The sequence below is a fragment of the Ochotona princeps genome, chromosome 6 (genome assembly GCF_030435755.1).
Source record: "Ochotona princeps isolate mOchPri1 chromosome 6, mOchPri1.hap1, whole genome shotgun sequence".
Classification (NCBI taxonomy): domain Eukaryota; kingdom Metazoa; phylum Chordata; class Mammalia; order Lagomorpha; family Ochotonidae; genus Ochotona; species Ochotona princeps.
This window is the reverse complement of record NC_080837.1, coordinates 42,970,339-42,985,153: the sequence shown is the minus strand read 5'-3', so window position 1 is coordinate 42,985,153 and position 14,815 is coordinate 42,970,339. Positions and strand designations below refer to the sequence as shown.

The 14,815-nt window shown below is 39.6% G+C and overlaps 1 protein-coding gene across 6 annotated transcripts in view; it reads left to right on the top strand.

Moving 5' to 3' along the window:
• Positions 1-14,815, top strand: part of FMN1 (formin 1) — a 395,926-nt gene that overhangs the window by 347,026 nt on the left and 34,085 nt on the right. For all 6 annotated transcript variants that reach the window (XM_058666107.1, XM_058666110.1, XM_058666106.1 and 3 more), the window contains one exon: positions 13,425-13,476. In XM_058666107.1, coding sequence (XP_058522090.1) covers positions 13,425-13,476 — 52 coding nt within the window. The remainder of the gene's footprint in view (positions 1-13,424; positions 13,477-14,815) is intronic.

Below are 14,815 nucleotides of genomic sequence, written 5' to 3'. Positions count from 1 at the left end.
AAAACTGAAAAGATTTTGATAAATAAAACTACCAAAAAATGTGGCAGGAATAGGCCCAAATACATCTAAATTAAAATAAACACAAATGAGTCAACCTTACCCAAACAGCTGAAATCCCTCGTCAGGGCAATGTGAAGGAAAAAAAGAAGAAATGTCATTTGAACATGAAGGAGGACAATAAAGTACTACCATTGTTTGAATAGTCTTGTTATCTTTTAGAAAACCAGTGATTGAACATTGTTTATCCCTTCCCAGGAGAAAGACAGACTTGACTTGCCTTGAATAATTCCAAATAATTAATGACATAAAAAGACAAAGGCAAAACCAAAGGCACACAGTATCATTTAAAAAAGAATAAAAGACATCTTTATCTTTTTGAGGTTAGAAAGGGACCATTTGAATGTGATATAAAGACAAAAGACAAGGAAGTATTAATTTGTTTGAAAGTTGATAAATGACAGTGTAAACAAAGTCAATGGCAGCCAGATGCTTGGGGAAATATATTTGCAATATATAACCAAGGTTTTGCACTAAAACCTATGTGATCTGCAAAGCATTAGTAAGTTGGATAGCAATTATTGGCCCTTGGGAACATCAAGTGACACTGTACCTTTAAGGGACAATTTGACAGTCTCAAACAATGTTAAGCCTGTGTATAGCTGATAAGCAGGCTTGCTTCTCAGTGTCCATGTTAGGGACAATCTGCAGAGTTCCCCTGGATCACTCTGAAGTTCCAAAAGGGCACATCCCAGACTGATGGCAGTAGTGGTCTTGGGCAGTGACTGAATGTTGAAGGAGAAAGAGGAAGCAGCTAGCAAAGGGTGCTTCCTCTGCAGTATGTATTATTTGTTCAAGGAGAATTAATAGTACCTAAAGCCATTTAAAAATAAGGTTTCAACTTTTTAAGAGTGGAAGTTTTATTTTCAGTTTAACAGTATTCAGAACGAGAGACTCTGTCCTCATGGTTCCAACAACAACAATAACAACAAAAAAAAAACAGCCTCTCTGTTAGTACAAGGTTCCAGGTTGAGCCCAACACCAGTCAATATTACTGTATTCACTTACTACAATAGGAAGTTTTCAGATGAGAATGAAGTTTATATGTGTCCTTCACATTTTGTTGATGAAAGTTGTCTGCATTTATTTTTAGTCATATCTATTTTAAATGTTTAAATACCTGTATTGTTTGTGTGTGTGTGTGTGTGTGTTTCACACTGACATGGTTAGACTTATTAATTCACCATTTAGGATGGTGAGATCTTAAAAAAAATTCCATCAAAGGCACATTGTTCTCTTTAGTTCTTTGCAGAAAGTAGTAGGTTGTCCACTTAGAATGTTAACTTCATTATATAAATTACCCTAAACCAACCATAAAATAATTGCCAGTAATAGTAGCTTTGTTTCACTGAACTTTTATCCATGATGAGTCATTTTCCCCCTCAAAATGAGAAGTATGTGTGTATAAGTTATATCCTAAATACTCAACTTTAACCGTATTTTCTTCTGCTCTGGGGTTTTTTTCTATCCATCATTATATTTCTTTAGGAAACTTTTTTACATTTTTTTAAGGGAAGGAACAAAGCTAGCAAAGAAACAGATGTGTCCCATTTAAAATATGCAATAAATCTTGTCCCAGAAATTCTTTCCTCTGAACTTTCTGACAGAAACTGTCAAATATCCACTTTAATTCAGGTATAAAATGTTCACTCCGTGTCATGGCGCCAAGCACCATATGCCAGAATAAAGCTAGTGACCAGCCATAAAAAACAGGCGTGAAAGCACCTTGGAACAGTGCGCAAGTCATCATGGGTGAGAATGACCCAAATAAATCCATGGGGAATTATTCTCGGATTTGCTACTTGCTGAGCATTTACAGTGAGCCTTGACTCCCACGCCGCAGAAGTAGTCATACTTTTTAAAAGGAGAGAGAACATGAGAGCCTTGTGTCCAAATGAGCCTGCGGGCGGGTCCGGCCTGGGGCTGCCTGCATCAGGAGACAGCAGTCCTCTCCCCTTGAAAAGGCAGATCCAGGCGCTTAGGATGAACATATGGGGTTCGTCCTCAGTCTGCCTTGCTGGGCTTCGCAGATCATGTGAAACCAATCTCCACAAAGCGCAATCACCAGAAATGACTCCAGCATCATAAATCATTGTTATCATCCCGCAGGAGGAGGTAATGCTATGGTTTTTCTCCGGTAAAACATTTCAAGCCTCTGGTTTCAGGAGCTCCCTACCCCATTCACCCCTTCCAGAAATCGGCTCCATGCCACTCGCACAATTAGCCTTGGGCTCCTGCCGGAAGGACACTGTGGCACTTCCCTAATTTACCGCCTGTAGGAACATTCCCACTTCACTCAAATTCGAGGGAGACCTGTTTCCTACTGAGGAGAGGGGGGGATGTGTGGTGTGTGTGTGTAGTTTGTCGTGCTCAAAGGCCTCTAAAAATAAACTGACTGACCCTCATGTTTTTGTCCTATTAAGGATGTTTTCTTTGTACATATTTTTCAAGTACAGAGCAAATATATGAAGCTGAAAGCTAGAAGAAAAAAGCCTTAATTTATCTTTATAGATAAATTTATTTATCTAAAGTATTTCTCTACTAAACCACAAAAATAGACTAAAGAATGAAGAGATGAGTTATTTCCAAACTAAGAACATAACCTAGATCTCCCATGTGAGTGACAGGAACCCAGATACCTGAGCTGTGCCTGCTGCCCCTGAGTCTAGGCGGCAGGAAGGTGGAGTCAGGAACTGGAAATGGGAATCAACCCTAGAAACTCTTGTTGAGCATACAACCACTAGGCTGAACACTGCTTCTTACTCAGTGCATTTGTAAAGTTTTACTGTCGGCATAGTTTTTATTCAATATACAATTTGTCTTCAACAGAAAGGTGTTTTGTGTTTTGTTTTTCAACAAGATGGTGATAGTGTTATTGAAAGGTGGCTCTGGATTTTTCCCTTAATTTTGTGAAGCTCACTATGTCAACACTTTGACCAAGAGTCTTGTAATTAGTGGATCACTTTTAAAACCAAACCTCATTTCGTTGTTTCCTTCCACTGACTCTGATCACTGGTACTAATAGTCATTCCTCTACATCTGCTCCTGGCAGAAGAAACTAAGTGCAAAACATCTCTCCTGCTGTCCCATTATTTTTGAAATTTTACCAAGGGTATTGATTGAAAGGCTTATTGGAAGACAGTTGTCTTTTAAAACTCTAGCTTCTTTGCAAAATCCCCAATACTTGCTAAATGGTAACTTGCTCCCAGAATAATGAGGCTATGTAATTCAGTGTCCCTGAATGACATCTGTAAAAAAAAAAAAAAAAAAAAAACCCTCTGAATCTTCCTGTTAAGACCACTAGGAGACAATTTAGGCACTACAAGGAAGCAGCATTAACAGATGATGATTCTTTGAGTAAGAATCATGGCTTATAAATAATGCTTTCCTTGGGAGTATCTGGGAAATAATTAAGAAAAACATTTTTACAAAAGGCATGCCACTTCTATTAATGTTGATAAGTTAAAGGTATACATGGGCCTAGAAGATGGCATAACATACAGAATTTCAGACCCTGTTTGAGAATGCAACCACCTGACTCCCATTAATGTTAATAAGCCTCTCACCACATCATTTTAAAATTTTACCCCCATGGTCTGTTTTAAAACATCAAGAATCAGGAAATTTAGAATGAAAGCTGAAATTCCATCTTGAAACTGCTCCTCTGATGTATTTACCGCTATGGAAAATGTGCAGTACAGTGCAGCGCCAAGATACCATCTTAGTGTTTAAGGATTTGGGAGTGGGGTGGAGGCTCAGCGTCCCAAGGGAAGTGGCAAAGGGTGTTGAAACATAGGTTATGAGTCAAAACACCTAGATTCTGCCACTGTTAGTGTAACTCAGGCAGGTCACTTTCTCAACTTTAGCATCCATTTTCTCTCCAATAACATTTAAGAGTCTCTATAGGGTTAGAACTAGGTTCAAGTGATTTTACTGTCTTCTAAGCTTTCTCAAGTCCATTGCAACTGTACCAACTTGAACTCAAGAGATTCCTGGGTACAGAGAGTTAGTTGTACAACGCTGAGGGACTCCACGGATCCACATATAAACAAAGGAAGGAAAGCAAGAACGCAGTAGTTGCTAAGTATGTGGTTTTGTTTAAGAAGAACGAATAGGGTTCCTTAAAATCTGAAGGCAGAGTGTTATCAATTTTGTGAATGGTATAAAAAATTAGCTAAGGGGACAAAACATACAATAGTCTCTTCTAACTTGAAGGCTTATTTAAAAAAAATTTTAAAAGCATGATATGCTCCCAGGGAGTTGACTTGTCAAGTACAAGTCTGTCTATTCATTTAAATCTCATGTGTACTTGAACCTGATTACCACTTAGAATTGTGACTTGATGCATCATCTACTTTCATAATAATGAATGCAGAGCCCAGACCAGATGCGTAATCTGCTAAACATTTAGAATGTATTTCTATCCCTTAAACTGTACTGATCACCTATACAACTATAATAGATTATAAAAAATAATATTCTCTTTTTATAATACTTTCCAGCTCAGATGTTTATACTAGTAACATATTTTACGTGATTATATAAATGGATTTGGAATTATGGAAATGTAAGTGAAGATCTTAAGTTATCTGTATGTTCAATTCTGTTAGACTGACTTTTTCATCCACTGGTGAGGGAAATAAACAATGCTACTGCAAGCCCATCACTACTTGTAAAGGATCAGCATTTCCTTGTACCTAGAACAGTGCATGTGATGTGCAGATGGGGGAACTGAGAGAGCAACTGCCCAGATCTTAGTATCATTTCTGTGTCCTGCATTCAATAAAGAATGCTGGTTGAGAGTAGCTCCAGGTTCCCAAGTTAGGCAGTGCCAGTTGAATAATTGATGCCCATGCAATTATTCAAATTCACTTTTGTAAACAGCAAATTTTATAAACAGCAGATTTAAAAACAATGATGAATAAGACTCTGATTGATAATGATGAATAACACTCTGAAGGATCCAGGAACATTAACAGTGACTAACTTGTACACTGTTTATCTGGATTTTCTTGATTTCATGACTCTAAAGAGCTCTGTATAGTCTTCTACTGCAATTTTTTTACTTGGTATTTACACCCAAATTCTTGGTTTTGCAGTCCACTTTAGTCTTGGGTGAGTGATCTGGAAATGAAGGAAGCTTCAACTGTCATCCGTTACACAACTTCACATCATTGTACACAGAAAGTCCCACTGAAAGCCCTTTTATTCTTCACTGTTACTCTCCAGCTAGAAACTTGTACATACCAGCTCTGAGACAGGTTAGAAATGTTCATTTTTCCAATTTAACCATAACTAGGACAACTCATAAAGGAGAAAGACCAGATAGGATATCATCTTGCATGAACAAACATAACAAGGAGGGAAGAAAAACCCAGAAGGGTAAAAGCTCTGTGTGTCACCAGAGTTCCTTATATCTGTATTCTCCCTGCCCCACCCCTCAAATAAAGATTCAAAACCCACCTCTCTTTCTATTGCCACATCTTCTGGCAGAAAAAGCACTTTTCTCCTGGGAAGTGCATACTGGGGTGATTTTCTATGAAATGAAAAATGACCACTGTGTTCACATCCAATGGATACCACATGAAGTGGAGTACGGGGCCTTTGTTCCCTCATTAGCATCGCCCAGCTCCTCTATTTGTAGAGCTGTAATAAAAACAACTTCTTTACTGTGGGTCCTGTTGGTTTACACCAACCATGTCGGGTCCATAAACCACGGTATATTAAAGTGTAATAGCCTGAGTAAAGAATACTGGGAAGATATTCCAACCACTGTTCCTGCCCCCCATTTCACCGTTTACTACCTTCCAGATGGATATTCATAAATATGACTTAATTATGTTTGGCATTAAAAAACCTACTTTCTCTGAAGAGCAACCTCTTTCTTTAACCACGCTCAATTGTGTGACTACCACTCTCTTGCCCATAAAATCCTGGATTTTTTTTTACTTAATAAAACCTTGCCCCTTTTCAAAGTACATTTAAAAACTCAATCTGATAGAGGTGGAATTTGAGGGTTAATGTTAATTGCACCCATGCAGGTATTTCGATATAAAACAGGCCATGATAGGATGAACAAAGAATTCTCTCACCTCTTAGTGCTATCCTACCTTTGCATTGTTGTTGCAAATGGAAATTGAAATGTTAGAAATTACTATGCCAAGCAATAGGCTCTGATCCAAATGTGGGGATTAAAGGTCTACTAACTGAGGAGCCCCTCTGTATAAGTACATCCACATATCAAATAACAAGAGGAGTGCCTTTTAAGTGTTTGTGAGGGAAATTCCATGAAACACATTTTGGTTGTAGCCCTCAAGATGCACAGAGTCTAGTGAAAACATTGTCTCAGGACACTGTTCTGTGTGCTTTGACAGGAAGCTGTGGGATGCAGTGCTGCCGAAATGCCACAAAATCATAGCTCAGCACTCCACTGGGGAATCGTGGAGGAAGAAACTTTCAAGCATGATTTTTGAAACAAGAAAAGACATTTACGGTAGATGCAGGGAATATAGAGGAAGGGGAAAATCCAGGGAAGAAAAGACATTTAAAGCAGAAAAGGAATGCCCCAAATGAAAGCACAAAAGAACAGGTTGAGTCCAGAGACTAGCAAGAAGTGTGATGGAACAGGAGTACTGGGCCAGTACTGGGAGTGGCAGGAGCCAGGTTGTGCAGGACTTGTATAATGCAGGCATACTTCATCCTGTGGAGAGGGAGGAGGACAAAGCATGAAGCCAGAATGTCATCATTCAGTTTGTTCTAATGGTGGCAGGGATTTAGTGGCAATGGAGAGAACTGAAATCTCTACAACACAGGAACCCTGCTGCAGACCAGTGTGTAGAATCTACAGTTTAAAAAGGCATCTTTACTTACAGAAAACTTACCTTGGAAAAGCAGACCCCTGCATCAATATCTTCTCTTGATATTGAGAAAGTGATCCAGTTAATCAACCCCAAGATGAAAGACAAGAATAGTCATTGAGTGGGAAATTAAAGTATGTAATGGAAATCATCCTAAGTGGCTCTCCCTTCACCTCTACCTGCTCCTACTTGACTCTCAGATTCTTATGAAATTTTAAATCAGTTTTTCTTTAAAACCAACCAGCTGAACCAGCAGATAATGTGACTTTAAGTTAGACCGGAAGAATCCTCTTAAAGAAAACCTTTAGAGATCTTGGGAAGAACATTGGCTTTGTATGTGATATGGGATTTCAGCAGAGAACACCTGATCTGCCATGATTATGGTCACAAGCGAAACTCCTGTCTCCTGAGAACCATTATGAGAATTCTAAATAAAACAATTTGTAGTCTAAAATTCCATTCTACCCATCTCAGAGTTGGAGAGCTGTGAATAGTGACTATGGGTGTTTTGTTCTAGCCAGCCAGTCATCATTGGCTGCCAGTGTTAAGTGCTCTTGCTATGCTAACCATGAGATTGATTTCATATATTCAGTATCATAACAACCTTGAAGCATAGGTCTTATTCTGGCATTTTATGGACAAGTTCCCAAGGGGCAAAGTTAGTTCCCCTAGGTCATTCAGTGAATAAGTGACAGAGCAGGTATTCAACTCTGGTCGATGTTTCACAATGCCAAAGCTTAGGGCTGATGTTGTGGCATACTATGGGTTAAGCTGCATCCTGCAACACCAGCAACTCATGTGGGCACTGGTTCAAATCCCAGCTATTCCACTTCCTATCTAGCTCCTTGCTAATGTACCTGGAAAAGCAGCAGAGGATGCCTTGTGTCCTTGAGCCTCTGCAACCACATGGGAGACCTGAAAGAAGCTCCTTGCTGCTGACTTCACCCTGGGCTAGCAATGGCTGTTGAGATCTTTTAGGGAGTAAACTACTAGAAAAATTTTTCTGTCTCTTCCTCTCCTCCTCCCTCTCAGTAACTCTACCTTCCAAATCAATAAAATAAAATCATTTAAGGAAAAAAAACTCTTAACACTGATTGTAAAGATTTGGCTTTGCTACAACAGCCAGTTCATTGATAGCTTGAACCCCCTGGAGCTTCAACATGGCATTGAACCTTCAAAAGTCTGACGTCAGACATTCTCGTCAACCACATACTTTTATATGACCTTCCCAGCCATGTGGGAGGTGGATACTCTTTCCTCCACTTAGGCAAAACTGAAACATGATGCACAGGACTTAGCTATGACATTCAAGTACCAGAGATGAGATTAAACCTTGGCATTTGACTCTGCTGATTCTGATTTGCATTCCTTGGGCCCACAACCATTCAATAGAAAGTGCTATTTCTGCTTCATTAGGTTGGCCACATTACTTAAAAATTTCAGAATTGTTATTGTGGAGTGATTTTGTGATAGCAAAGGAGACAATGGCCATCAAATGAACCAGGAAACAAAATTCCAAGGCAGATAAGAGTTAGACACAATCATGTGATTTTTACTCAGAGACCATATTAAATAAAAATGTATACAAATATTTCTTAAACAAAAAGCTCCTTCTAAAGAAGCCACGTTGCTTTCTCTCTGTGACATCTAATTATGATAAAAGGGGTTTTTTAATGAAGAAAACGTTTCAGAAACAACATAGTGCAACCAATGATGGAAAATGTATCATATATGAAAGCTGTTAAACTTACCTCTCAACTTTCCCCCGAGAACTTTTACAGATTCACCATCATCAGATTGTGCCTGTAGCCATGACGAAAAAACAAAAGCAATCAAAGCTTGGGAAGACAGAATGGTGTGAAGCAAAACCTTAGTGTTAGTTCTCTCACTTCTTGTCCTTATTATTATCGTGATAACTTGAGCCAGTCGTCATCAAAGCCTCTACTGTGTCTATTCTAATTTTGAAAAGATTTCACTTGTTTCAGACAAGACAGTTCCTTGTGAATGAGATATGGGAAGAAAGAGACAGGTGAGGGATTGTCTACTGTTTTCCTGTCCTCCTGGTGACATGTTGTTATCTGACAACCCCTTCCAAAGTTACTCTTACCCAACCCATTGTTCACTTTTTGAAACTGAAAAAAAGAGGCACAGAAATGCTTACACAAATTCCTTGTGGCTTTGTGGAATACAATATTAAGGAAATCTGATACATGGATTTGTTGCTACTACTAGTCAGACTTTTAGGTCAAGACATTTTTCATCCAAGACTGCCTATCTTCAATTTCAATGTCTGTGTGTGTGTGTGTGTGTGTGTGTGTGTGTGTGTGTGTGTACGTGCTTGGCAACAATATGGCATGCTCTGGCTACCCAGGCATGCCTAATTCACTAGCCCCCACACAGTCTCCTTTTATAGGTGTCAATCTATGCAACAAGATATTCCTTTATACTGCCTCTTAGCAAAACATTTCATTGAATCTTATTCTCTTGTGGTTAACTGTCTTCCCTAACTAGAATGTAAAGATTCTACAGGGAGTGGAAGTTCTGTTTCATCTGGTTTCTTCACTGCTTCATCCAAATCACCCAAAAAAGAAATCTGACACATGGAATGAAAGAACAACTCACTTTTGTCCTTGTATCAAAAACTGCTAAAGGCTTAAGGCAGGGGTCAGAGCCTGATCTGGCCAGAAGGAATGTACTCTTTGTCATACAGGGTGTTGGAAAATGTTTTTAAATTTTATTCATCCAGGCCTGGTGTGGTGGCTTAGCGGCTAAAAGTCTTTACCTTGAATGCACCGGGATCCCATATGGGCACCAGTTCTAATACCGGCAACCCCACTTCCCATCCAACTCCCTGCTTATGACCTGGGAGAGTAGTCGAGGATGGCCCAAAGCCTTGGGACCCTGCACCCGCATGGGAAATCAAGAGGAAGCTTCTGGCTCCTAGCTTCAGATTGACTCAGCTAGGCTGTTGCAGTCACTTGGGGAGTGAATCAACAGATGGAAGATCTTCCTCTCTGTCTCTCTTCCTCTCTGTATATTTGACTTTGCAATATAAAGAAATAAATCTTTAAAATTTTTTTTCATTCATCCACTCATTGATTCTTTTGAAAGACAAAAGACAAAGTAAACCTTCTTCCATTTTCAGATTGACTCCTCTAATGTCTGCAATGAATGAGACTGTGCCAGAGCTAAAGCCAGAACCTGGGAAAACAACCCAGAGTTTCCTATGGGAGCAGAAATTCAATTGTTTGGGCCACCAACCACCTCCAAGGATCTGCATTAGCAGGAAGCTAGATTCAAGAGCCAGACCTGGAAATTGAAACTGAGTTTTAGTAGCAACTTAATCATTAGACTAAATGCTCACATCAAAAACATATTCTTAAAATTAGTAACATGAATTTCAAAACCCCTTGCTAGCAACAGGCATTTAGCCTAGTAGTTAAGAGGCCTACATCCCACGCCAGGGTACATAATGTTTGACCCCCGATTTTGACTCCTTACTCCAGCTTTCTGCCAAAACACATACTGTGAAGCTTGTGGTGGCTCAAGCAGTTGTGTTTGTACCACTCCAATGGGAAACCTGGGTTGCATTCCCAGCTCCTGGCTTCAGCACTGGCCCAATCCCAATGATGGGAACTCTTGCACTATCTGTCTGCATGCCTGCCTGCCTCTCAAATAAATAAGATTTTGAAGAGAAAAGTAAATATCACTTTTTGGCTTCTGCCCCAAAATTAGATCTGGTAATTAGGCCAAATATTTCTCTTCTTCTTACATGAGAAATGTATTTCCCACTTTTCTACCCTCTGCATTCACTGATGCACTCTAGGACTATCCGTACCAGTTTCAAGAAACCAGTAACAGCATTTTAAAATGCTAAGATTTTTACCCTTGATCCTAATCACCTTGTTTGTTGATGATATTGGAATTTGAGTTTGTGGCTTCAGTGCATAAAAATATTCCTTCCAAACTACTTATCTGTGTTTTTCTTAGATGGTGATTTTAAATGTATGATGACGTGGTTGGAAGTTGCACACATCATGGCAGGAGAAATATTTTAGAATGGCAGAAAGTCCGAGTCACACCATAAGGGTAGATAATCTTTTCCATCTGCACATGATCCCTTTGCTTAGCAAAAATGGAGATTTCTGGGTTCTGTTCATTTTTCTAAAAGCATTTTTCCCTGAACCCTCATAGATTCGACCTCTTAATAATGTCTCCTTTTGCATTTGGACACTGTTTTTTCCGAAGCACCATATTCATAAATCTATGGCAAAATCTTATCTAACATCTGAACCATGTATTTCTGTTCACCACACCCACTTGTAGTGGCAGTTTGGCCACAGTCTACTTAGCACAGCTTCGAAGTAGCCAGTTAGAAACCCTCTGATGATGAAAGCATGAAAGGCACTCCTGAAAGATCACTCAGGCCTCAAAGGAATTTTCCCTCCTGTTTAGCAATGCATATAGTATAAAATCACTGGAAAAGAACAAATCACTCGCTTGTTTCACATTTTGGTAGCCTAGGAGAGACACAGGAAACTTCTTTGTATCTGATGGGCTACATCTCAGATTAATTCACAGAACTTATTGCTGTGTGTATTGGCTTTGGCAGGGATGGGTGAGGAACACACAGCAAAAACAGACATCACTATGATTTAATTGCACCTAAAATGGTATATTTACCAAATCCAAACCATTTTCCTATAGAACAAAATAATTTGTATTTGTTTAATTTCACTGTGTTTATAATCAAAGGTTATACCCTCACCCTGATTTTTGTAGCTTATGTGTGTATTCTAAATATACATTTATGTATTTAGGAAAAACAATATCTTTTTTTCTTAAGCAAACTCGAACCAGTACATGTTGAGTGTCCTTTATCCAAAGCAGTTAGATCAGAAGTATCTCAGATTTCAGTGCTCTTCAGGTTTGTAATATGTGAATTGACTTTACAGGTTGGGCTTTAGTGATGCTCAGCATATACATATATTTGAGGCAGAAATAATTGATGTAATTCACAGACTGTTTTCCACATTTAAAGTTAAAACAGAAAGAAAATCAGCGATTGCCCTCCTGGAACTTACCATTCAATTGTGTAATGAACAATGGTTATAGGATTATTTAAGAAATAGTTAAAGTCTATGGAGTAAAATATGTGAGGTGAGAGGGAGCAGACCCAGATGGTAAAGTGGCAATGGATGATCACTTCTTTAATGAGGCCAAAGGAGGTGAGACTTGAGTGATACCTGAATGAGATGGGAAAGAGATTTGAAGTAGGGGAAGAGAAACAGCAGGTGCAGAGATCATCAAGTGCATGTACTCAGTTTGTCCCAATAGTAGTAAGCCTACCAGTGAGGCTGGAGAGAATGGGCAGCCAGGAGTAGAGGTGGTGTCACTGAGAAGTCAGGGAGCAGCCTTACAGGTCTTGAGGACACTATGAAAACTTCAGATATTCTACCAAGGGTGATGGCAAACTGTTGGAAAGATTTGAACAAGGAAGCAACTAGATAAACATTTCTTTATTTCTTTATTTTCTTGGGAAGGCAGATTTACAGAGAGAAGGAGAAACAGACAGAAAGATTTTCCATCTGCTGGTTCACTCCCCAAGTGGCCACAATAGCCGGAGCTGAGCAGATCTAAAACCAGTGTCTATGTTCTTCAGTTCATTTGAAAACATTATCCTGAGAAAGGACTCCATAGATTTCCCCAGACTGCCAAAAGGACTGGAGGTACAGAGGTAGTGTGGATAGTAATCCTCATGAATGCATTTGAATGCAAGGAAAACTGCTGCAGGTGATACTGGACTTAGATTTTGTGTTTAGGAGTTGAGGGAAACAAAGGCCAAGCTTACAGAGGCCGGAGTATACCTCACATATCCGTCCACTCAGATTTTTCTGGTTTCTTTTTCCAAGTATATTTATTAATAACTGTTCCTTTTGTTCTGAAAGGTACCCCAAGGGACACAATCAGTTACTTGGTCTCTTATAGCTGTAACTGTTTTCAAGTAGGCTGTGTGGTAGAGGTGCCAAATTGAGTGTTGTCTGCAAGGACTTGTGGCTGCAACTCCTTAGTTCTGACTTACTAGGTAATGAGATTGAAGCTGTGAGATGACATAAAAGAGAGACCCAACACAAGAGCCTGGTAGCTAAAGCCTCACCTTGCATGTGCCCAAATCCCATATGGGCACCAGTTCGTATCCCAGCTGCTCTACTTCCCATCCAGCTCCTTGCTTGTGCCCTGGAAAGCAGTCAAGGATGACCCAAAACCTTGGGACCCTGTAACTGTGTGGGAGAGACCTGGAGGAGGCTTGTGGCTCCTGCCTTGGAACAACTCAGCTCTGGCCCTTGCAGCCACTTGGGGAGTGAATCAGCAGATGGAAGATCTTTCTCCCTGTATCTCCTTTTTGCTGTATATCTAACTTTCCAATAAAAACAAATAAACTTTAAAGAAATTACACAAATGGTATGATAAAAGAAAATCATTTTAGTCATGATTATTTCTCTTTCACAGCCAAAAAGGAGCATAAAATGGAAGAAAGTCACTTGGAGAATGCACAGAAAAGGTAAGTAGTTCTTATCTGACTCCAGTTTTGTCTTCGACTAGCTGTTCCTTATTCTTCATTATTATGTGAATTATGCACATTCACATTGCTGTGCAGCCATCATTTCCAGAACTTTTTCTTCTTCGCTGACTAATTCATAGTACCTGTTACCACTTAACTCTTCCCTTCCCCTCAACCTGCAGCAACTACCATTCTACTGTCTACCTCTAGACTTCAGCTACTCTGAGCATTTCATAAACATTTGTCTTTTTGTGACAGGTTTATTTCACTTCTATAATTTTTGGCTAGCCATTCTTTGGTCCCATTTGTTAAGACCATGTGTCCATGAGTAAGCAAGATGCAGTCAGAATGTAGGAATTGTAATGGGCTTGAGGAATGTTTTCCTCAGGAGGCAAGGAATCACCCAGAAGTGAGTCACCACCAGCCGCACACACCTGTCATGGTGCTATTCCATCTGTTTGCCTCTGCGCTTGAACTGAACTGAGGCATATTGTAATCTTTCTCAGCCTTACAACTAGATCGGACCATTGTTGTAAATACGTAAGAAACTTACACCCTTTCTCAGATCCTAGAGGATATTGTGGACAGGAGACAGGTGGGAAGAAGGCACTGGCTTTGGTATATGGAAAGTCCCCTAATCTCCCAAAAGTTGAGAAAGGCCTCAGAGATCCTCTTTCTAAACTCATCCACTTCTGGCTTCTTCCTTGCTCTTTGTTTTCCTAGGCGACATCAGAGAGGAACCATTTGTCCTACTCAGTAGAACCTAGCAATCATTGGTTATTCTCTCAATTATTGGTTATTCTATTATTGGAGTTTTTGGTCAGCTTGACTCTCTCTCCCTCTTGTACATATGATTGGAAGTATTCCAAAGCATGCTCATATTCATGGCAGAGAACTGATGTGAGATCTTGCTGGTACCAACTTTAAAAGAACTAGAAAATGAAGTGAGAGGTGGGCCATTAGAGGTTGAGAATAGTTTCCCAGTTTAGGATTGAAGTACAAATGAACAAACCTAGCAAGGATCCATTTTCCTCCAAACTAGCCACAGTTGCCAGGAGTTCAGAAACCCATAGACAGTGCTGTCTGCCCTGCTTGACAGGTACCAATGTCTTGGTCTGCCTCCCAGTGTAATTGCCAATAAAATTAAAATGCTGATGAAAGCAGGGCTAGGGCCAATCTTGTCGTCTGCTACGCGCAGAAATGATCTTGAATCATGGGTATCATCATATATAAAAAAATTTAAAAGTAAAATAGTTGTTTCTTTATCTTGTTAGATTTTTGTGCCTCTCTATTGGCCTTATCCCTGAGTTACATTTCCCTTCTCAGTGCATGAACCTCA